The sequence below is a fragment of the Plectrocnemia conspersa genome, unplaced genomic scaffold, assembly GCF_051122295.1.
Source record: "Plectrocnemia conspersa isolate PC_06_02 unplaced genomic scaffold, ASM5112229v1 ptg000013l, whole genome shotgun sequence".
NCBI classification, from domain to species: Eukaryota; Metazoa; Arthropoda; class Insecta; order Trichoptera; family Polycentropodidae; genus Plectrocnemia; species Plectrocnemia conspersa.
In genome coordinates, this window is record NW_028277177.1 from 10,380,861 (window position 1) to 10,404,450 (window position 23,590).

Consider the following 23,590-nt stretch of genomic DNA (forward strand, 5'->3'; position numbering starts at 1 on the left):
TGATGTTAAATTAATCGTTTTTATTTTAGAATTTGATACTTCTCGTCTTGAAATGGGTGCCGTTGCCGATTTGTTCGACAGAAATAACTCTGGATTGATCGATTGGCAAGAGTTCATAGCCGCTTTGAGACCCGATTGGGTAGATAGGCGTCCGGAAACCGACGCGGATAAGATCCATGATGAAGTCAAGCGTCTCGTCATGATGTGCACTTGCAGGCAAAAGTTCAGAGTTTTCCAAGTTGGCGAAGGAAAATACAGAGTAAGATATATTTTTTTGATATTCTATTACGTATTAATAAGAGTTTAGTTTAATTTTCTTCTATTTATTTCATTACTCTTACTGTGTCCCTTTAGTTTGGAGATTCACAGAAATTGAGACTAGTCAGAATTCTTCGCTCTACTGTGATGGTGAGAGTCGGAGGCGGATGGGTAGCTTTAGATGAGTTCCTCGTTAAAAATGATCCGTGCAGAGGTGAGTTTCAGTTTTCCCTCTTTATATATTTTTTATATTACGTAAATACATTTTTGACATTTCTCAAAAGTAATATTAAATTATTAGATGTTTTATCGTTTTAGTCAAAGTTCGGTATATTTTTTATTACTTTTGAAGTTAATGTTTAATTTTATATTATATTATATACTAATAATAATGAACATAAATTTTATCTCGACAAAAATGGAATAAATTTTCATTCAATATTAAAAGATTGACACGCAAAACTCGATTAAGATATTTTTGAATACGTTTGAACGTATGTTTTAATTGTTTTCACGCACTTCTACATTGTGGTGATATTAAAACGTTCAAAAGTATACACAATTATCTCTGCAGTATAAGATTGCTTTTCTTGGGTTTTGTTTTAATACCATTTCTTTAAAATTATTAGTATCATCAAAGTAAGAATAAAAAAAGCACTAGCTTTAAATGTAATGTAGAAGTCGCTTTTATCCCATAAAAAGCAAAACGTTTACTGTAAATACGTTATAATATCGTCATCTGCGTAAATAGTTGATCTTTCTGTTGAATGTATATATTTCATATTCGAGAGCACTATTTCATATACCGATGAGACACTTGCTTGAAATTTGCAAAATATTCACTCGGTTATATAATACGAATCATTATTGTTAAAAGTCATAACGGATGAGTGGATTTATGAATTTTGTGTACATAATAATTGAAGGAAATTCATTTTTCAATTCAAAAATCTTCGCTTTACTTACAAATTCTCACAGCAAATTTGTATTACGTTTATAATTGCCTAAAAAAATCAAATCACCAAAGCCGTGTAAATATGCCTTTGATTTTAAATGAAGTCTTAAATCCACTATCTGTTCAATAATAGAATATACTCGGATGGTTTTGATAAATGAAAAATAACAATTAGTGTATATTAAATTTTATTTAGAAATATAAAAATGAGGAAGTTTAGTTATACATTATTATATAAATGGAATAAGTGCTGAATTACATAAATTGCGCACGTTAGTTTTTTTAATTAATGAAGAAATACATCGACAACACCTAATTAATACCTAGACATATAAATCTAAATTTAGTTAAATTAAAAAATAATATCACTGTTATTTGCTAACAAAATAATCAGCAGCATTGTGTTATTAATTATAAAAATAAGTACGATTTACGTTAAAAATTAATAAAAATACATCTATTTATCACAATTATAAACATTCATTATACATTGTAGAAAATATACAAATCTTTCATTATCATATAAGAATATCATTAGCTAGAAGCTGTTAAAAGTAGATTATTATAGAATAATACTGTTAAGTGTCCTACAATAATGGAAATGTAACAGCAAGCTAGGAAAGTTGTATAATTTTATATATAAAATAAATATGGCATCAGATCAAAAATAATACTGGTAAATGTGATGGAGATTTAATCGACGGTAGCTTTTCGAACGAAAGAAGTCAATGAGGATATTTCGCTCGGGCTCGTCTCGCTAGGCAGTTGGCTCAGTTCGAACTCCTCGCTCAAATTCTGACTGTCTTGATTATTGGTCACCGGCCATTTCTTGTGACTCGGAGCGTACAAAACCATCAAAGCGAATATGTAAATATTCCACATTCCGTACACTCCGGTGAAGAAAGCGGACGTAAACTCAATTTCGATATCTTCGTCCCATTTCCACTGGCCTTCTGCCACCTGTCCCAAAATGAAGCCTATCACAGTGAGGGCGGCACAAATGAGAGTAGCCAACATCATGAACTTGAATCTGTAGATGATTCCTTCATAATGCAATCGTCTCACAGAGCACATTGCCGGTAGAGATGCTCTCTTTTGGGATATGTTGCAAAAGACCCTCCAAATCATGCTGCATAAAAACAGGAAATAAACGCCGGCTGATATTCCAGCTAGTATGATAAAGGTTAGAGCCAAATTTGTGCCAAGATCGGTGACCCAGATCGAGTAAAACGGATTACGGAGTTGCACTCCCCTTTCGCACATGTCGAAAACGAAGAGCGAAATACATCCAGTGGCTACGGCGCTCAAGTGACGCCAATAAACCTTGACGGTGCTAGTATTAGCAGTGTTGTGTACGAGCATGTGTTCTCCGGCGAAAATGAGCCAGAAAGACAATAACATAGCGTAGAAAAATCCCTGTCTAATATCGCTCAGAAGCAACATGAAAGGCATGTCAAATAGCAGTGTTAGATATTCTAAGGGTAGATTGAGCAAACACAAAGCTCCTCCCAGATATAGAAGCATCTCTTCCAAAATGACCGGTTTTCTAGATAACAAATGAACGCGGTGCCAGAACCATGCCATTATCGCAATGATGATTGGGAAGAAGATAGTTTTGAGAGAAAGCCACACTTTAGTAAAACCTCCGTTTTGATTAATAGCAATGAGCCACAAGTCATGCAAATGTCCCACTCGTACGTTAGTCTCTTTCTCTGGATCTACAGGCAATCTTATGTTTAGTAAATAATAGTCGTGATGTAAAGATCCTAGTTCGAACAGCGGAATGGCCGAGCAGTTGTACATGAGCGATTCGCTCTTGACTTCGATCGAACAGTCCAAATTTCGTTTCTCGACCGATCTAGCATACAGTTTCCAATCTGTGTCTTTGTCGCCGACATTCCTGTATGCCAATCTAGCGTCGATCACGATCGGCGTTCTAGGCAGGACTTCCATTTGCGAGTGGTATTTTATATCCATGTGCAAGATTCCAATCAGATTCTGTTGCCATCTGGAATAGTCTAAGATTGTGTCCTCTCGCGGTACGGGCATTTGAAAGGCGAATACGATTTGATTTGCCATTCGAGGCGTGTGCGATACCAGACTGTCCAAGTCGACACTCTTGCAAGCGCCTTCTCCGCGATTGTAAAACCAACGATTAGTGTTATTGGGCTCGCCGTTATCCACGCACACTGTTCCGAGGATGGTCTGAGCGCCGGCTGGAACCGGAGCGATCAGACCTCCGATCAGGAAGCAAACGACTTGGCATATCAGCAGAATTGCCACTAAAATGCTCAATTTTTTACCACTGAGATTCTCTATGATGGTGCCCGACATTTTGATCTGAAAATTAGGTTATAAAAATAAATCATTACATAAAAAAATAATTGCTAAAATTAATAATTATAAACGTCAAACTCGGAAGTTTTACATATCTGCATATAAATCGGATTTTATTATATATTTTTAAATGTTAATCGACCATGAACCCGCGCCTGTTATGACTAATTTTCGGAATGTGGGTTCAGGATCTCACACAAAGGCGTTTATGAAATTCGTCATCGCGGACATTTCGATTCGGTTGCGCGAAGACAAAATGGCTGTCCGCGATGCGCATCACGTTGCATAAATACTCTGGCGATTGTAACGTGCGCGTTTTAATTCATCTCACTTGGTATTGCGCGTCAGAACGACAATGGAGAGCCGGCCGGCGACTCCTAGACGCAGACGCCCGACAGCGGCCACTCAGTGTTGCCACTCGATAAAATTGATTCCAACTTTTGTGCGCGAGTGTTTGCCGATGCTGCCATTTAATGATTTTGTTTTTTTACATTGGCTTCAATGAGATTGAAAATTTATATATGAAACAAAATAAATTACTAGTTTATTATGTTAAAAAAATAATTTATCATTATTTTTTATTGTTGAATTATTTAAATATAGTAAAACTTAACTAATTATTAGTCTAGTTTTTCATAGTTATAGGGGGGGGGGGAAGTTATGCAGTTCCGCCGCTGATAAACAACACCAATTTAAGTAACAATTTTAACAGATTGTCTACCCTTGCTAAACATACGACCTCTTTTCAATGATTGATTTGGCTATTATTTTTTGTTTTTAAGGTGGAGACTACTTTATAGTAGCATTTCGTTTTATGACCAACTTTTAGTTGTAAAACGAGTAAAGATGTATTTATTTTTTAGGTGTATTTATTAATAATTATTTAAAAATAAATCAGTAAAATATATGCAACTCAACACTTATTCCATATTTTACAATAAATAAATAATAATAATAATAACAAATTATTTTTTAAAAAGTGACAAATCATTTTAACAAATATTAAAAAAACCGATGGTAGAAGTGTTTTTTATGTAATTATTGTAACAAATGTGCTAACATTTTTTAACATTACAACTATTGATATCTAACATGAAATTTATAATGTTTAATTTAACACAGTATGATGTCTTAACAAATTAAAAAAAAAAGTCGTGTAAGTATGTCGACGACTGAAAAATTAACAGTCCCTAATTTATTATACTGTTGATTAATTGCATTGTTGTAAAAAGTCACTAAATAATAATCCACTAATACGATGCTTTGTTCGATCCCAGTTCATTACCCTATATTTTTATTTAATTTTTACACATTTTTTATATAAATAATAACGCATTACTACCTGTTTTTGAGTTTTGGGATTTTTTGAGAGAATTTTGACGACTAATCAATAATAATTTGTTTCTCCCACGTTCTTGCTTATTTATTTTGGATAGTATCATTAGTCCTTCCTTTACCTGATCCGAGCAAACCGGAGCAACACGAGGCTTGTTGCCCCCTTGGTAAGACTACGTTTAGGATAAACGTTACATTGGAGTAAAATTATCGTTCAACTTCTTTCGGTATAATTAATTTTATACGAAAAGACGCACGAGAAGTTTGAAAAATAATTTTGCTCTTCATCTATGTTCATTCATGTAGTGTTTTGTGGATTCCGCTTTTTAAATACTACTTGTTTATAGGTTCGGCGTGAATATGTTTTTATTTTTTGGGTTTTATGTTGCTTCTTCATGATTAACATGTTTATCTAATTCGTTTGTTATGATTTAACATTTTCGAAGGTGTATGTGTTTATGTTTATATATTTGTATTATATTTGTGCATTTTTTAATATTCACTCTAACCTGGTTATTACACTGCACACAGTATCATTTCATTTGATTTTTCGTTTGTAGTTATTTTACATTTTAATTTGCTCATAAGACGTAAGCGATCTCGAAATTATTGCTGTATCGCGAGATACAAACAAAATTAATCTATATAGCAATATTTTCGCGATCATAGTGTTTTTATTTTTTTATTCACTATGAATATAGTTTTTACACGCATTTTTTAATTTTGAATCACAATAGCAAGAAATAAGATCGATGTTTAATTAGAAGTTTGTTACAGAATTAGAGCTTAATTTTATGTTACATACGTATGTTCATGTCATGATAAAATACTAATCATATTTCTTGTGATTCGTGAAGCTGAATGTTACGATTAGTGTGTTATTGTTTGATTTTAAATTTCTTTCAAATATGACTAATGAAAATATTCCCTCCTTTGCCTAATCCTCGACACCTCGATTATCTCCTTTTTATATTTTACTTTTTGCTCTATTTGCAATCATTCGCTCTCCTGTGAATTCCTCTCGTTTTCTTTACTTTATTGAATTCGTTTATTTTCATTTCCTTTTCATTTCGATTACTCCCTTCCTTCTGTGTCCTTCTCGTATGTTCACGAATCGGACCCCGGTGGCTTCGACTACTTCATAATCGAATTGGCGCATCAGCCAAGGGCCGTACCAACATCGAGTTGAGAGAACAATTTATACTGGCCGACGGCGTCTCACAGAGCATGGCCGCTTTCAAGTCTAAGACGCCTAGGACGTCCACCAACACTCCTCCGACAGTCGGCCAAGCCGGTCCTATCACCAAGGTATGCAAACGATAACAAAACGGAGATGACACATTTGTCACCCTTAACAATCTCTGTACTTTCTCTCTCTCTCACTTTACAAATATATACCAATACAAAACTTCATATTGGCTTCCCGTTTAATAAAAGTGATTCAAAAATGTCGGGTTAAGGAAAAACGCTTTTGTCACAGTAGAGGATGCAGATATATTCAGGTATGTGGATATCGAATTGAAATAAGTTCGATTAGCTTACGTTGATTAACATTAAAATACTGCAGTGAGCTAATGAAACTGTTTCGATTTGATATGTTTTATTATCATTATATTATACAAAGCTTGCATGATCAAGCCTGCAAACAAACGTTTGGATGAAGCACATTTAGTATTTAATGCATTTTTTCTAGTTTTAAGTTTATTATGTTGTTGTTTTTCGCTATTTGGAGTTATTTCGTCTGTTGTGTTTTTTATTATTTATTATTATATCATAATTCATACGATCGATTTGATTTTATCATTACACAATGTAAATGGATATGGTAGCACACTACTATTGTAAATGGATTATGGTGGTTTTGTTCTTCAAAATGTTGAAAAGGTATGTCATGGAGTCATACGCTTCCCTGAGCTTTTTTGCATTCCATTGCGATAGGAGAATCCCTATATGATTTTATTTCTCATATCATACCACCAGCTGTGTAATAGTAATTTGTGAGAAACCAAAATAAATTTAATCAAGATAACTCTGTGGTGTCCGAAAAGAGAAACTAAAACGATCGACTCTCACATCTGATTATTGAAAAAAATTGATCGATGTGGGGATCGACTTGAGTTTTGAAGAACATAGAAAATGTTATGAATCGCTTATTGTCATAATCAAATTAATAATGCATATTCGTGATTTTTCAAAATTTTGTTGCAAAATGTTTTTGGATTTTATTTGAAAATGTGCATTGTGTTGCATTAATTTCGGTTAAACTAATACATACATATATTGATATCAATAGTTTTTTTATATAATATTTTTAGGTTAAATTACTTTTATCTTCCATCGGTTTATAATTATATTATTATATATTTTTATGTTTATCCATTTTTGTATGTATTTAATATATGACTCGTATATGAATACATTTCGTGCGACCATTATCGCATCGGATGCGATAACGTTGGTCAATTTTCTCTATGTTGTCTACTTTGCAAAACGCAGCTGAAGAGTTTTTGGAGCAGTTGAAACCGATATTTGACGCGTTACGGCAACGAGAGGAATTACCGTGTTCTTATCCGCTTCACGTGGGTAGCACTCACGGTACGAAGCAAGCGTTTGTTTACGGCCACGCCAGGTCTTCGGGTACGACGCCTTACCACCACCACTACCATCAACAGCATTGGGTAAAACAATAATTGTCAATAATATTTTATTTTTTTTATTAGCGATTGTCGTTTTAATACAGTGTGCTTCACCCTAAAAGTGTTTTACGGAGTTTTTTATTTTATTTTTATAATTGTAAATGAATGTTTTGAAGTATTCGTCGACTTATCGTAAGTAAGTAGCAAATGATTTTAACGCTTAATTAATTTTAATGAATACTGTATTATTAATTTTTTTTTGTGTTTTATAGTTTTGAGTATTAAATAAAATAGATCCTATGATGCAATATAGAATTGAATTGAAATATTTTTTATTGGATTGATTTTTTAATGATCAGCATAAATTTAATTTAGGGTTATATGTTTTTAATTTTTATTTATTGTTAACGAAGACCGTAAGGCAAGAACATGTTAACTGACATTTGCAAATGGACTGTGTTTTATTGGGTAAGTAATATTTTAACAGAACATGCTATATATTATATGTTATGAATTTAAAATGGTTCTCTAAAATATTATTGTAATTTTTTTTAAAAAACATTTAATTTGTTGCAATTGACAACAAAATGGAAATGATTGAAATTTAATGAATACTTTTCCATTTTTGACATAAAAAATTGTAATTGATTCTAAAACCACGGCTCGATCGTTCTGTACTGATAGGTAAAATAATTCGTTAGAAATAACTAACGATATTTTTATGAAGAGCATCTTTAACATAACCTCAAATATTCTTATATTACTTTTTAGGTAGTAAGATTTAATGTAAATAAAGTTATGTACTTCAGCACGTTCTTGTCATAAAAATATGTTAGCTCCTTGTTTGTTATTTATTCTATTGCTGGCTTTACATTTTTTAGTCGTTTTTGAGTGAATAATATAACTCATTTTCTATGAAGCTGTCAGTTAACATGTTCTTATTTTAAAGTCCTAATTAAGATGTTTGAATATGACACAATAAACTTAAAATAGGAAAGAGAATGAGATTAATTCAAAATACCATAGTGTAAACTAGTGTTACTCGAAATATGAAAAGTTCTAATTAAAAAGCATATTTTTTGTTTATGTATTGAATTAATTTATAGTTTTTATTATTTTAATTTATTTACTTTGTAATTTCTAATATATATATTTATTTGGGCAATTGCTACATTTAATTTTTGTAAAAATAAATTTATTAAGAAATTACAAATAAAAAAATTAAATACAATAGTCATTCATTAAATATTAATTAATATATGTATACTTTTGTGTATTTAAGAAAAATATTTAACGAATGAAATTAACGCTTTAATGGGTTAAATTACAAAATTAGCCCAGCTTAATAACCATTAAGACTACTTTTTTGAGTTTTGTATAAATCGAATTAGTAACGACTAACACAAAATGGCGGTAAGTATTAAATTGAACATTTACATACGATTATATCAAGTCATGAATCCCTTTATTATATAGTTAAATTTAGGAATTGATTTTCCCATGTATAAAATTAGATTTTTGATTTTAAATACCAATGTAAATACGTTGAAATATGAAGCTAATCGATGAAATATTAGATAAAATTTTTCTCTTGTATAAGTTTTTATTTATATATGATAAATTCTATAGGTGCGAGAGAGATCAATTCGCTCAGTACCGATGGGTGGATCTCGACCGTCTCGATCATCGCTTTCGGCCGGTACTCCAGATTCGTTGAGCGATAATGAAGCATCATTCCCACAAACTCCTCGATCTGCACTGAGAAAACCATCTATTGGAAGGTAAGGTTATATTGATTTAATATGTATGTATCAGATTATTAAATGTGTATTTATTATATAGATCGACGACCACTCCCGTTAGTTCAAGACCGTCATCCAGACCTGGAAGTAGAGCTGGATCTAAACCACCGTCGCGACACGGTTCTAACTTATCATTAGATAGCACAGGTATGTTTTTAATTTAAAATATCAACGCTTTATATATGAATTATTAATCTTTTGAATTGTGTTTAGATGAAGGAGTACCATCTAGAATTCCGCTATCGCGTCGTGTTACGACCCCATCGAATACGGCTCGTTCAGGTCTTTCCACTCCGAGGACGAGCAGCAAGCTCGGCGTGGCTACGAACGGAAGCTCCCGTCCCAGGACGCCTACAGGATTAGTTAGCCCTGCAGGAGGACGGTAAATATAAACATTAAATTAATATATATTTAACATAATATAACATCATAATCATTCTCTAACGTTCTTCGTTAATATTTTATTATTTTAATTTTACAAAATTGTTAGGGAAATTATATTTAAATTTGTGATGATCTCCCAATTAGGTACGGTGGCAACGGTCTGTTCAGAACGTCAAGCATTCCCACATTTTCAGCTACAGGAGCACTGGCCAGGTATTTTGTGCATTGCCTGAAATGAATGCTCCTTTGGGAATATTGCCTTTCACCCCTTGTGTAGATATCAAAAATGGAGAAAAGTTGTAGAGATCGACTCGATAATCAGGAATTTAAGATCGATAGCGATTATCTGATATATTACAAAAACTAGATTGATTGTTCGTAACGGCATGTGAAGAGGAATTTAAATATTTATTATCAATTTATAAAATCGGCATGATGTGTGTTTTATCACGTGTGCAATTAGTGCTTTAGATTTTCATAAATAACTCTCGATAAGCTTTTAGTTGCTAATATTGGCTTTATTATATTGTTTACTCAAGAATTAATGCTTCATATGAGTGAAAACAAGTTCAAAGATATTTTAACGTTGTTTTACTGAACAATCAATCTAATAAACTGTGATACATCATTAACTAACCTGACCGAGTTTTAAACATAAAAGTCTTTCGGTGTTTGTTCTGTTTTGTTTTTGTTTTTTTTTTTTTTTTGTGCTGTCTTATCACTGTGGTTATTACACAAAACACGCTATGAAAAAATAAGTGTTTAGTTTAAAAAAATTGAGTTGTGAAAGTGGTTAAGTTTTTCAAACTATGCCACTTTTAGCTACTTCAATCATCACAAGCAATACTAGCTCGTACAAAATATTGTAAATTGTAACATACAGATTGATCTGCACACGTAATGCACAATCGGCACATAGAGCGAGTATTGCATAGCATTGGTGATGGTGTACTCGTTATATTTTATTTAGTTATAATGTTCTACAAGGTTATAATGTATTTATTTTTCTTCTCCCTTGCCTTCTGGATCTTAATTACTCGAATTGCGACACAAAGCGCCGCTGCAACGTCCCAACCCATCTCCTTGGGCTTGAGTCATTCCAAATCACATTCCCACCCCATTCAATCCGCGCGTGGCTCTAAAATACCCATTTACACCCGGCACCAATGCCAAGATAAAGGCGGAAGGTCGCGATCAGTATCGCCGCCTCCTCAACACCTCGGAGCCCACGCCATCGATCAGAGAACCCCCGAAGAAGACTCCTCCCTGTTCAACATATCCAATATATCGACCGCAAGCAGCGGCAGCTGTTCGAATTCGAGTTATAGCTTGTCGGGGAGCACCCCGGCGCCTTTGTTGTCGGGCGTCGACGGTAGTGGTAGCGTAATCATGGTGGAAACATCGTCAGACGACAGGCAATATGGGTACTTGATTTTATTGTGAACTTTTGTAGTGGCGTTGATTGTCGACCAGCTTGCGAGAAAAACTCATCGTGTTGATCGTCTCCTTTTAATTTTTTATGTGTATTTATTATCCCTACTGTGAAATCGTCACTCATTTGCATGTTTTTATTATTTTTTCTTTTTTTCTATTTGAAGTAATCGACTGTTTTGTAAATATAAAATACGGCTACTTTAAATATGGATTATTTTTTGGGGCACTTGAAATTATGTTATTAATTCTGTGCTTGATTTTTTATTCCATGTTTTATTTAGTTTATATACCAGTGTTTTATTTAATTAATTTCTTGTACAAATCATGCTTTTTTAGTTGGCTAATTGTATTAAACAAAAAAACAGTGATGTTTAAAACCATGTAGAATTTTTGTATATAATATGTTGGCTTAGTTCTAATCAAATTTTGGATTCCATTCTTGAGAATATCTGATTAAAAAATACATGGAATCAGAAAGTTGTAGGAATACTAGTATTAGAACTAAGCTGATAAAGTCTATTTTTATGAATCTATTTCATAAAAATATAATATGTGCTTATTTTAAAATAATTGCAAGTTAAATAAATGTTTTTTCGAAATATGTATCAGAAGGGTCAATAAACCATTTTATTTGAAATGAAAGGCGTTGATAAGACAATTTTGAACAAAAATAATTTTTCAGATAATATAATACTCTTATATTCTAATTAAGTCTACACAGTAAATTGATCACTCACAGGTCATGAGTCGCATAGTATTATGAATGCATTTAATAGTCTTAATTTTCATGTATGTACATCAAATATTTAGAACAAAAATCATAGTATCTATTGAATTATCTTCAAAGCATACGTAAAAATTATATATTTTTAAGCTGTGTCAATTAATCAAATATTAAAAAAAAATTTTACTTGCAATTATTTGATAATATCACATTAATATTAACAAAATGTATCTTCTCTTTATATTAATATATGCTTCTATATTTCTCTAACTCTCTCTCTTCTGTTGGCGCCGCATTACCATACATAATAACATTAAAAGAAGCGGATCGTACCAAAAACTCAGCGAAGGTCACACTCCGAAGTCCACGTCTAGAATACCAGTTTATTCAAAGGATATCACTAACAACGGCAATCTAACTAACCAAAGCAGGTAAAGCCGAACGAACATCTGTCACCTTATCGTTAATAATTCATTAGTTTTAATTTAACTTCGTCGAATCGACGCTTTCAATGTGTGATATATTTATTTTTATAAATAGACCGAGAGCTTCGTCCGGCAGCAGTACGCCAGTGCAGCCAGGACAGGTGACGGCGGCGTCCAGGCTCTTCCGCAAGGGCTCCAATGCTTCCGATACGGCATCGAACATCGCAGCCAACCAAGCGTCGCAAGCCAACGGTCGCAAAACACCCGTCAGAAGTTCAGCAACGCCCGATCGGAGAGAACCGTTTAGACTTTAAGGATTTGATCCGTGATAGTCATATGCGAATTGGGAAATGAGGCGATATATTTTTTTTTAATTTAAATTAATTTATATAAAACACTAAAACGAGTTACCCGAATAACGTGTTAGAGAGTTCTACGAAGAACGGTTATTATTGCTTACGACACAACTGGTTATTCATTTTCAAATTCGCATATGATATTTATATATGTATATTAACGATTGAAATTCATGTTGGACAATGTCGCGTTAAAGGAATATTATAACAGGGGCTGTGATTTTAAAAATGCAGTTAATTAAATCTGTTTTTTGTAATAAAACATAAGTAGGGAAAATATAAAAGACGGCGAACGTTAATTGTCCATTAGGAAGAATCAAAACGGTGTGTGTTAACAATGTAAATTATTGACTAGTCATTTTCTTTTTCTTCGATACGTATCTTTTGTGGAACTCTTTAACATTTATTTAAATAACGATACCATATTTTCTTCTAATTTATATTATTAAGATTTTAGTTGATCTTCGTTATGTCTTATTAAAAAATATTTTAGGGACCATTTTCTTTTGTATTATTAATATTATTTTATTTTTAATGATTAACTCTTTTTTTTTTAATTTATATAAAAGATATATAAATTCGACGTGTATATATATATACATACAAGTGCTCAATCCGCCAATTGAGACATTCGTATTAAAAATTTAAAAACATATATCAGCTAATGTACACTATATGGTAATGCCTTTCATAATTTGCTATGTACGATATTTGTAAATATATATATTTATATAATATACAATCTGACCTGAACGTGTTTAACGATCAGGGTCGCCTATAAAAATGCACAAATTCTAAATATCATATGATTTTCCATACGCCAGTGGGAAATCACTTTTGACGCGTTCAGCTGGCCTCGTATACGCCAGTACGTAGGCTTCGCTAATCGTATCTTTAGATAGTACAACCGTGATTTGTTTTAAATCGTTGCTTTTTTCGAATCCGATTTTGTTGATTTGATACCAAGCATGATATTAAAAATCGGATACATTGTAATAGGCTATTGCTAACGATAAGTCGACCTTTCTACTTATCGTCCAAATATTTTTATAAATGTTTGTATCAATATACATAGCACTCTTTTTGTCTGTTAACGTTTTTATACTTTTGACCGCCGTGTAGCAAATCAGTCATCTATTATATATACATATATAATAAATATATAAAAAAATAATTATGTTTATATGTGTACATATACACATGCGTACATTATAATTATATAGAGAAACTAATAAATTAATTTTTATTAATAAATAACATGTCCTGTAAAAACTTGTCATAGTCAATAATTTCCATTTTTGCCTTTTGATTATTTTTTATTTTATATAAATCTTAAGTTTAACTTATGATGTTAAGTCAATCACATTGTTATATTAACGATTATTTAATTTTCTATGTAACATTTAAAGTTAAATTAACAACTACAGTATGATCCTAACATTTTTTATACCAGATTTTATTAAGAAAGACAAATATTATTATAGTACATACACAAGTTTTTTTTATATTTAGTTTTGTCAGTTTCGTTAGACTTTAAAATGTGTTTTGTTATTGTAATTTTTAATCTGCCAATTAATAGAATCTCGCTGGGCTGCAAACAAATAAACATTTTTTATTAATTACAATTTGTGGGTTTTATTTATTTAAGTGTATTTTCCATTATTTTACCTTTATTTCCAGCAGTGTGTTCCTCATAACGTAGCCTAGAATATAGGAAGATTTTTCACAGACGTTGTTTGCGTGTAGAGAGAACCTTCACTTGCTCTTAAGAACAGGGCTTCGAGCCGGAACTAAACTGAAAATCGGAGCTGAACTGAAAAAAGTATCGGTTTATTTCGGTTCGGTCCATGTTCAAGCACGCAGTCACAAAAAATGCAAGCTATAACAAATTTGAAAAATATTTGGAACAAATTATAATTTTTAAAGAAATCAATCACAAATAAACAAGCATAATCATCTAGTGAAACATGCGATGAAAAGGTAGACGATTTTTTAAGAAGCGAAGAATTGGCAAAAGAGACAGATTTCCTGTTTCTACAGACAAGGACATTGAATTCATATTGAATAACTAATCATGTACAAAAATTAGACAGAAAAAAACATATTTTAGAATTTTGGGAGGAAAATAAAAATACATATCCTTATTTATACACAATTGCAATGGTGGTTTTAGGAACTCCACCAACACAAGTTAGGGTTGAAAGAACTTTTTCTGTCTTAAAGTTTATTTTACGAGACAATCAAAATAATTTTAATGAAAATATATTGGAAGATATTGTTGCAATCTGAGGGGTGAATATTGAGATGCGCATGCGCGAGCTTTCGCGCCTTCGTCGGGACTCCCGCGCAGATCGGTCGCCACGCTCGGGGCGCAGCGCTATCGCTCCTCAGTAAGGGATGCTGTGTGAACATAATTCGCGTGTTTTCATTTCTCATCTACTCTGATGTAACGGCCTCACATAGGCTCACGTAACAATATATATTAAATAATGATCACTTGGAGCTGAACCGAAAACTGATATTTTTTAAATAATTGAAAATATTTTTGTAGCTGAAATGATTCCTCGGAAACGTTACTTCCAGATCAGTCATAAGGAATGATATACTTTTATACATTTCCATAATTAAGTAATCTTTTTTGAGTTGAGGCAATTGTGTGATCGTTGTATGTATTTATATCGAGATGATTCGCGTGTTTTTATTACAATTTTATTATCTATCGAAAAAAACCTTTCTATAATATCATTTGCATAAGAAATGATGAAAACTTAAAAATATCCCATGAAAGATGAGTTGGCTTAATTTGTATTATAGACTTAACTTAATGTATCTTCTTAAACTATAATTAGTTTTAGACCTTTCATTAAGTTAGGTTTGGGTTTGAACAGCACATGGACGTTTCGCAACTGGCAAATTGAATTTCATAGACATTTAAGAGCAGCATATGATTCCACTAGCGCCTATCAGTTAAATTATATTTTCACTCATAAAAATATATATATATCTACTGTATACTATGAAAAATAGATATTCACTGTAACATTTATACATCGCATGTAAATGAATATATTACTACACATGGAAAGGTTGAAATCATATAAGCTTACTGGCACCTGCCATATGAATTATGTTTTCACTGGTAAAAATATATATATCAACCAGTGAAAATTTATTCTAATATGATTGCACTGAAATGACATATTTTAAAACATATTTTCGGGATAGGTTCAAGACTGTTTTTTTAGATTTTCTTTGAGGGAGATTTAGGTGACGGGATGGTGACAGGTGGCAATTATACATAGATTGAGCCGCTGCAGTAGTATTTTATTAATGATTAACGATTGTTTACATTGTTAAAAAGCGGGCGTCCGAACGCCCGGAAGATTGCCAGTGTAGAGACTAACCACACGCCAGTGCTACTCAAGTGCCGACCAGTTTTGGCCATTATAAATCTAGGCTCCCACAGAGAGTTTCTGGTTTAGATTTGGGGACGTCATTTCAGTTTTTAAATATTTCGATTTCATTAAGATTCATAGTTTGGTGACGGATGGTGACGGGTGGCAATTAGATACAGATTGAGCTGCTGCAATAGTGTTTAATTGAGATATATTTGAAAATAAAAATGACTGGAGAGTGCGCAAGGCCGCACTGATGTTGCGAGCCCGCCACAGTTCCCTAAAAAAGTGCCTACGTCACGACAGTGCTACCAGAGTGCCGTTAAGTTTTGGCCATAACAAAACCTATACATAAATAAATGGACCCTCACAATAGTATTTAATTTAATGATATTAATTTTTATGGGCAAATTCAAGGGTAAGGGGGGCAAATTTCCTACTTGCTCCTCCCTCCAAATGTGTTTTTGTAGAATTACAATTGTACAAAATCAGCACAGGTATTCATTGCGGATGCTGGGCTTTCGTCATTGTTTACTTGCACGGATAACGCTGTAATCCGGTGATACATTTTTTGCATTACGGTTAGTCACACGAACAAGGGGATATTCATCTTTCAGGTTTGATGTTTTTAATTAATTATTTTAAAAATTGCATCTACAGTTTTTATTTTCATTGTAATATGCTAAATTGTCATCTATTGTCAAAATTCAGGATAATTAACAATTGAAGCTTGTAAAACCTCTTCATTATTTAAATTTACTTTCCTAATTAAACAGAATGGTGTTTTAGGTAACCAAAGTTAATTATTATTAGTTCCTTAGGATTTGGACCAAATAACCGGCTGTCCCGATAAACCAGTGGTCCAATTAAGCAGAATTGACTGTATGTCTTATCTGATACTCTTGTTGATTTGATGAGGTCTTGTAATTTCTTCCTTACTTTTTACACATACTGATAACATAATGTTATGAAGGAGATTTAATAATAGGCGAGATTAGAGTTATAAGTCGTTTATTCCAATTTATTATCCTGCTCTCCGTTATTCTTTCTTGATGTTAACGAAGCAAAGGCGAATGGCGTGCTTGCTCCGGACTCCTCCCGGATTGTGCTCCTTCAGACTCCTTGGTTGGTGTGCCGGAGTGTTCTTCTCGTCATGGTCGCCGAGGAGAGAGTCCGTTCAGCCGGGGAGAGCGTGTCTGGTTGTCCGTCCGTCGCCGGGGAGGGGTGATTTCTACCGTACATGCCCCTTCTTTTATAGTGGCAGCGCGTCCCGTGCCAGGCGGCAGTGATTGCAACAATTCTTCGGGTGACATTATAACAATAATTTCTAAGCGCTGAATGAAATTTGCGACCGTTTTTTTTTAATTTTAAAAGGACTACATTTTGAGAAAAAGAGGAAGCAACATTGTATGGATGTATTTTTAATCATTTCTTATCTTTAACATTTTACTTGACGGCCGTAAAATACTGGTCAAGTAAAATGTCTCAACAAGCTGACTACTTATCAGGTACTGACAGGACCTTTCGCAAAAAAGATGACATTATTCATCGATTTTGTGCGTTATTTATAATTTTTGATAAATTATTTAAAAATAATCGTAAAAAACAGGTAAACCATTCAAAAATGCCGGTTTTCTGAAAAATGATTGAAAGACCTAATCCCCAAGTAAATTAAGGTTTTTTTAAAAAGTAATTTAATTTTTAAATTGTAAAATGATTAATAAACAAAAGGTGGATTGTACAATATCGTTGGTAATTAACAAAGTACTTCTAATAAGATAAGAATTTGAGCTGCTTAATCCCTTAACTTTTAGTTTTAAGACTAACGAAACAGATAAGGATAAGAAACGACGGAGTGGTAAAATGAAACATTTTTTGTTAACACATACATTTAATGAAACCATAAATGTTAAATTCCAGTCATCAATTTTATTATTCCGAAGGACACGTTCGCACCGAGTAGCATACACATTGATACAATATGAATATTGAAAAATTTAAGATTTTTACTGCAGCGATTCTTTCATACGTCAAAATATTGTATTTTTCATAGCTATAAAAACATGTACGACAGACACATATAATATTTACTACGTAATATTTCATGAAGGCATAATTTTCTATCTAAATAGTAAGTCATACGAAGCGATGCCATTTCCCATACTACACATAGCGGCCGCAATCACCGCAATTCTCCGTCGCATTAAACATTCCGAGGAATTCTAATTAGTCTTGATTAGTCACGTTTAACGCGGAAGCCACAATACGAATGCTAATCGCCGAGCCGACAGCACTCGAAACGTTCAATATTACATCAGACTGTTGGATCAAAACGAAGGACAAGATGAAAGATTGCGCTTTAAGTTCAACATATCGGAATGTACATATTTTAAGCTTTCGGTTAGAATTAAAGACTGTGAACCACACAATGCAGTTTGAATATATTAAATAATCGTAATAATATAGTAAGTACTACTTAAAAACAATCTAGATGCCATAAAATATTTTTCTTATTAATTTGATGACCGTCGACGAGCTGAAGTTTAATCGACGCTCAAAAGTTCAACGTCGAAGATTAAGGTGGAGTTCGGGGGAATGATTCCAGGATGGCCGCGAGAACCGTAAGCAAAGTCCGGAGAGCAAGTAAGATTGGCGCGTTGTCCGACGCACATCTGAAAAATAAAAAGTTATGATAATTATGTTCAATAAGACAATATTAGTTTATACTGCAATCGGTGTGTATTACCTGTGCGAGTCCTTGCTCCCATCCTTTAATTACGTCTCCCTTACCGATGGTGAATTTAAAGGGTTGCTTGCGTTGTCGAGAGCAATCGAATTGGGTGCCATTTAACAATCTACCCGTGTAGTGGACGGTGACAGTCTGACCGGGTTTCGGGTATGTCATTCCTGAAATAAAACAGCACTTTAATACTTATTAACACATTATTGATCGTTCACACGTTTTCGCGTGATAGCAAAATTTTACGGTCATCTGTTCACGCTTTTTCGAGGGTTACAAATAATGGAATTTAGGCTTGTAAGAATATAGTGTGAAATTAAAATAGATTTTCCCTTTTATCGAGAGATGGTAATAAATATATATACATATATTTATAATTATTTTTGTAAAGTCATACTTTGGCAAAATTCTGTTATGGCAAGATACTAGTCATCATTCCTCCGCCTTTTTCCCACAAATCCTTTGGAGATACATCGCTTCAGCTAAAGGATAAAATATATTATAATAACCTGTTAGAATTACAATAATTGATTGTAGCAACTGAAGAAACGTGTTCAGGAAAATTAGATTTATATAAATCAATCAGCCATTCAGCGAAAATAATTGTTTGAAATATTGTTGACATTTGGAACAACATCAATAACCAATGAAATGTTTTTTGAATGAGTCAACGGATATTGATTCTACGCAGTTTATTCAGGGGTGTTGTGTAGGTCGACATGTGTCACGCAGACTAAATAACGGAATATATTTTAAATCTTATTTTAAAATATTTATAAAATACAATATGTAGAGTAATAGATTTGTAACCTTTACATAAAGTATCATGTGAATCATATTAGTATGTAATTAATTACATGAAAAAATATTACGTCTCCCACATCGCTCAAGCGTGGTTAATGAATAAAATATTTGGATCTCGGAAACCAGTCAGTAACATTTCATGTTACTAATATTCGTTGTAAGCAAGAGGGTTAAATGAGGTACACACATAAAAGTCCAATGCCAAATAGCTCATGTATCATGTGCAAAACGAATTTGATACGCTTGTCATAGAGGTCGCCTTATTTTAATAATTACGTAGAGGCGAACATTCCTCTTCCGGCCGATTGCGCTCTGAAAGTATGCTCAAAAGTGATTAAAAATAGCCATTCCCCAAACCACCGTTAAAAGCGCTAATATCGATTATTGGTATCGTGCCAAGGGTGCGCGTGGCGCTAGCACGTTGTGCGAAAACATCGTGCCTATCGCACACGATACGAATAATCGGTGCGACCGCAGCACCTTTTCGGCTCCTCCCCTCTACCCGACGGCAGCCGGCCGGCGGGAAGGGCGAGGCCCGAGAATCAGATTTAATACAACGTCACAGTAGCGGTCGAGAATACTAACCGTCTCCCTGAACCTTGGTATCGATATCTACACCCATGATTTCTACGCTCGTTTGCACCGAGGGCCTCCGAAAGGGTCTCGCTGATCACACCGTCTGCTGCGGCACGCCACCGAGCCAAAGCGTCGTCGATGTAACGAGCGCTCGTTACTACGAGGCGCGATCCGAAATAACGAGCATTAATATACAATAATCGTTAATTAAAAAAAAAAAAAATATCTATTGGACTATGGACTACTAAATATAATAAAAAATTGAGTGTGTAATATAAAATAAATTATTTATAATAAAACAACGCAATTCAACAATCCACCTTACCCCCGAATCCTAATTTCATTAAACTCGTGAATGGCAACGTTGTCAATGAATATAAGCTTTAAAACTTTAATTTTAGATGCGACTGTTCTTCAGTATCCGCATTAATGTCTTACTTCAGGGGACAACTGGACTTTATTTTGCGCTTTTACCCCGTAAAAAGAAAAGAGAAGAAAAAGTTTTTGACACGGTATGGTATGACGGTTGATTCATAAACTATACAAATACAAATATAAAACCTAAACCCTTGACTATATGCTACGATTAATACGCATATACCTGAGAAGTAGAAGCCATGTTGTTTCTCTAAATAATAAATAATGCTCAGGAACAAGGAGACATGGTCAGTTTGGAAATTCTTCGCATTGTGCATAATGAAGAAGAAAGAAGCGGAGCGAATTCACCAAAAAGAACGCTTGGGAGAGGGAGCATCACAGCTCTCTAGCTGATAATAATAAAGGGGCTGAATAGCTATAATTACCGAGGCGTTAAAAGAGCGCAAGTCCATCTACCTTCTCGAAGTCATAAATACGTTAAAGCAGTAACCCCGAGGAGGTAGGAGGAGCAGTGAGGGGTTTTAGTGAGTAAAATTCCTACACTACAAACAGCTGAAAAAATATGCTGGCGGTGTCTTTTGAAGGTTTCCCCCTAGGAAAAAAGGTAGATAATTTTAATCAGTCTCCACAAGGCATTGTATCGTTAACCGAATACCTTGTTAAACAAATCATTATCAGATGATCGCCCAAAAATGGCCATTCGTAAATTATACACTTTTATTAGAGGGATGGTGCAGAGGCAGAGATAAATAGTAACTGTTGATATAAATTAACATTCTCTCTAATTAGCACAAGCTTTAACAAAAGAAAACCTACAAAATACATTACCACTCACATAAAAATCCAGCTGACTACGAAAAACCAGAGACCGAAGAACTGCCTACCTTGCTGAATAAGTCACAACACACACCATTCGGCATATAAATTCGAAATATTTTTTTTTTATAAATAAAACAATTTATATTGGTATATTATACTTCATAAGATTTATTTAACAATTACAGGTATATGTAAAGCTCATAAGATTATAATAGACACTGATAAAGATAAGGAAGAATAATGAATAATAACATTTAGATGATTTTATAACTTTTCGTCAATATTCATATTAACAATAAATAGTTTTCTGATGCATTTTCAATGGAAATATATATGATTATTTTATTACATATAACACTTATAATATTTTTAAAGAATGACGTTATCTAAAGTGACAGAATTTTTCACACGATCATTTGGTGTTTTGACATTACATTTTCTTTAAATATTTAAATATTAAAATATAAATAAAAGCAATTTACCTTCACGAGATTGTGAATGTGTAGTTTTTTAACATGTGAGATAAATTGCAATTAATATTATATGCACTATTATAGAATAAAATATGTTAGAGATTTTTCTATGAAATATATTTTTCAATGAATTTAATGATATGTATATTTATGTATTAGATACATATATAGTAGTGAAAATATGACGCGGTAGTCTATCTAGCTGGTGCCAATTTATGAATTATTATATAATTTATAACAATTTAAAATAAAAACATTATAACATTGTTTTTTTTTTTAATAGAATACATGTGGATGGATGCGTTTTAGCAATACTGTAAACTTGCTAATAATATATCGATTTTCAATTTAATATGCATATAAACACTTTGTGCTTAAATAATATTCTGTTTATAACAATTTTGTGCAGCACATTTGGTAATATAAATTTAAATATAAAAATAATTAATAATTTCAGAAGCACCTTCGTGATACGATAAAGGACATAGTTATAAAATCACTAGTAATATAGAGAGGATAAACTTTTTACCACTACACTCTAAAGTAGATTGTACTAGAGATATAGATTTTTAATAAGGATAAGTTTGAAAGTTCACTATTTAAAATAAATAGATGCAGAAATACATTTTAGAACGTTTATACGATAATTAAGATAAATGTGTATAATATAAAGCATTTACCACACCGATCAGAAAAAAACAATTATTATCCATGAGAAAATATCTACGTGATAGTTTTTATAATTATTGAATTTTCGATGAACATCTATTTAAATTGATTCATAGATTTGACAAACACTGAAAGCGTAAAATTAGATTAGGTCATTGTTTCATGCGCTTTTGTCTATCAATTACGAATGCTAGTAGACTAATATATATATTAAGACACATGCTAATGTCTAGAGTCTTAGACAAATAGTTAATAGTCTTAAAATTTGGCATACTTTATATGCATATATAATAAATAATGCGATTATGCTTTTTCAATCATCTGTTTTTTTAGATTTACATGCAAATTTATGCACGTATTACAAATAATAATTTAATAATATAATTTGGCCGTTGAACTTGAGTTAGGTCAGCTAGTTAAAAATTAAACGTTGTTAGTTTCGTCCTCTTGGTTGTGTTTAGCGAGAGCAAGCAGTATCATGGTGAGCTCTTTCCGATTGATCTTTCCGTCTTCGTTATAGTCTACCCCTTGCAAGATGGTTTCTTCGAAGTCCAATAAATCTTGTGCGTCGTAATCCTGAAACGAAACAAAGCGTATTTTACATTAAGAATGCTTGCGAATGTTGTATACATGCTAATTATGCCAACCTTTTTCACGAGCTCCAATAAATCTTTGAGAAAACCTCGCAGTTCCTCGTTCTCGATGCTTCCATTGTTGTCCTGATAATTAAAAGTAAGTAAATGTATTTTGAAAGGACGTATAGAATATTTACATGTAATTAAAAGTCGTTCAAATTTTAAGCATGTTCGAGGAAAGGTCCAGAAGCATCCTGCCTAAAAATACTTTTATTCAATGTTCGAAAATACAAAAACGAACTTGTAAGAATATCCCATGAAAGCATTCAATATTCATTAACAAAATAAATTACAAATTGTAATAAGATTTGACAGCTTCACATTTTAAAATAGATTATATGCTACTTATCTTAGCAGTGTATTATTTTAATCAACGGGAAAATACTCACTCTGTCGTATAATGAGAATACTCTTTCAATGTCTTCTTTGGTTAATTTCGTGGCTCCCTGAAAATA

At 32.8% G+C, this 23,590-nt stretch overlaps 4 protein-coding genes across 51 annotated transcripts in view; 1 reads left to right on the forward strand and 3 right to left on the reverse strand.

The window, feature by feature from the left end:
• Positions 1 to 12,930, forward strand: part of shot (dystonin-like protein short stop) — a 189,480-nt gene extending 176,550 nt beyond the window's left edge. For 32 of the 47 annotated variants that reach the window (XM_088201346.1, XM_088201347.1, XM_088201362.1 and 29 more), the window contains 8 exons: positions 30 to 259; positions 355 to 472; positions 7,382 to 7,563; positions 9,151 to 9,302; positions 9,364 to 9,470; positions 9,537 to 9,705; positions 9,852 to 9,920; positions 10,763 to 11,331. In XM_088201346.1, the coding sequence (XP_088057472.1) occupies positions 30 to 259; positions 355 to 472; positions 7,382 to 7,563; positions 9,151 to 9,302; positions 9,364 to 9,470; positions 9,537 to 9,705; positions 9,852 to 9,920; positions 10,763 to 11,150 (1,415 nt within the window). In that variant the 3' untranslated portion in view covers positions 11,151 to 11,331. Of the gene's footprint in view, positions 1 to 29; positions 260 to 354; positions 473 to 6,047; positions 6,194 to 7,381; positions 7,564 to 9,150; positions 9,303 to 9,363; positions 9,471 to 9,536; positions 9,706 to 9,851; positions 9,921 to 10,762; positions 11,332 to 12,185; positions 12,297 to 12,405 lie in introns of those variants that run through there. The other 15 variants (XM_088201378.1, XM_088201335.1, XM_088201336.1 and 12 more) reach the window with 9 other exon arrangements.
• wls (Wnt ligand secretion mediator) lies at positions 1,388 to 3,970 on the reverse strand. Its single transcript, XM_088201383.1, has 2 exons — positions 3,882 to 3,970; positions 1,388 to 3,553 (listed from the first exon to the last, which is right to left on the reverse strand). Exon 2 carries the CDS (start codon positions 3,545 to 3,547, stop codon positions 1,907 to 1,909), a length of 1,641 nt encoding a protein of 546 aa, XP_088057509.1. The 5' UTR covers positions 3,548 to 3,553; positions 3,882 to 3,970; the 3' UTR covers positions 1,388 to 1,906.
• Positions 12,931 to 17,912: 4,982 nt separating the features above from the next.
• Fkbp12 (peptidyl-prolyl cis-trans isomerase Fkbp12) lies at positions 17,913 to 20,292 on the reverse strand. Its single transcript, XM_088201385.1, has 3 exons — positions 20,171 to 20,292; positions 18,788 to 18,948; positions 17,913 to 18,713 (listed from the first exon to the last, which is right to left on the reverse strand). Exons 1-3 carry the CDS (start codon positions 20,205 to 20,207, stop codon positions 18,585 to 18,587), a joined length of 327 nt encoding a protein of 108 aa, XP_088057511.1. The 5' UTR covers positions 20,208 to 20,292; the 3' UTR covers positions 17,913 to 18,584.
• A 1,212-nt stretch (positions 20,293 to 21,504) lies between these two features.
• The window catches only part of Cbp53E (Calbindin 53E), a 129,283-nt gene continuing 127,197 nt past the window's right edge, over positions 21,505 to 23,590 (reverse strand). Inside the window, exons 12-14 of one of the 2 annotated variants that reach the window (XM_088201734.1) lie at positions 23,525 to 23,581; positions 23,148 to 23,219; positions 21,505 to 23,076 (exon numbers count right to left, since the gene is read on the reverse strand). In XM_088201734.1, coding sequence (XP_088057860.1) covers positions 22,924 to 23,076; positions 23,148 to 23,219; positions 23,525 to 23,581 — 282 coding nt within the window. In that variant the 3' untranslated portion in view covers positions 21,505 to 22,923. The remainder of the gene's footprint in view (positions 23,077 to 23,147; positions 23,220 to 23,524; positions 23,582 to 23,590) is intronic. The other variant, XM_088201733.1, reaches the window with a different exon arrangement.

Excerpts from the sequence above, each read along its gene's own strand:
- Fkbp12 (XM_088201385.1), bottom strand. The coding sequence starts at position 20,207 with ATGGGTGTAGATATCGATACCAAGGTTCAGGGAGACG. Across the intron at positions 18,949-20,170 it reads TACCAAGGTTCAGGGAGACG|GAATGACATACCCGAAACCC; the intron begins GTTAGTATTCTC and ends GTTTTATTTCAG. Across the intron at positions 18,714-18,787 it reads GGGAGCAAGGACTCGCACAG|ATGTGCGTCGGACAACGCGC; the intron begins GTAATACACACC and ends TTTATTTTTCAG.
- wls (XM_088201383.1), bottom strand. The coding sequence starts at position 3,547 with ATGTCGGGCACCATCATAGAGAATCTCAGTGGTAAAAAATTGAGCATT.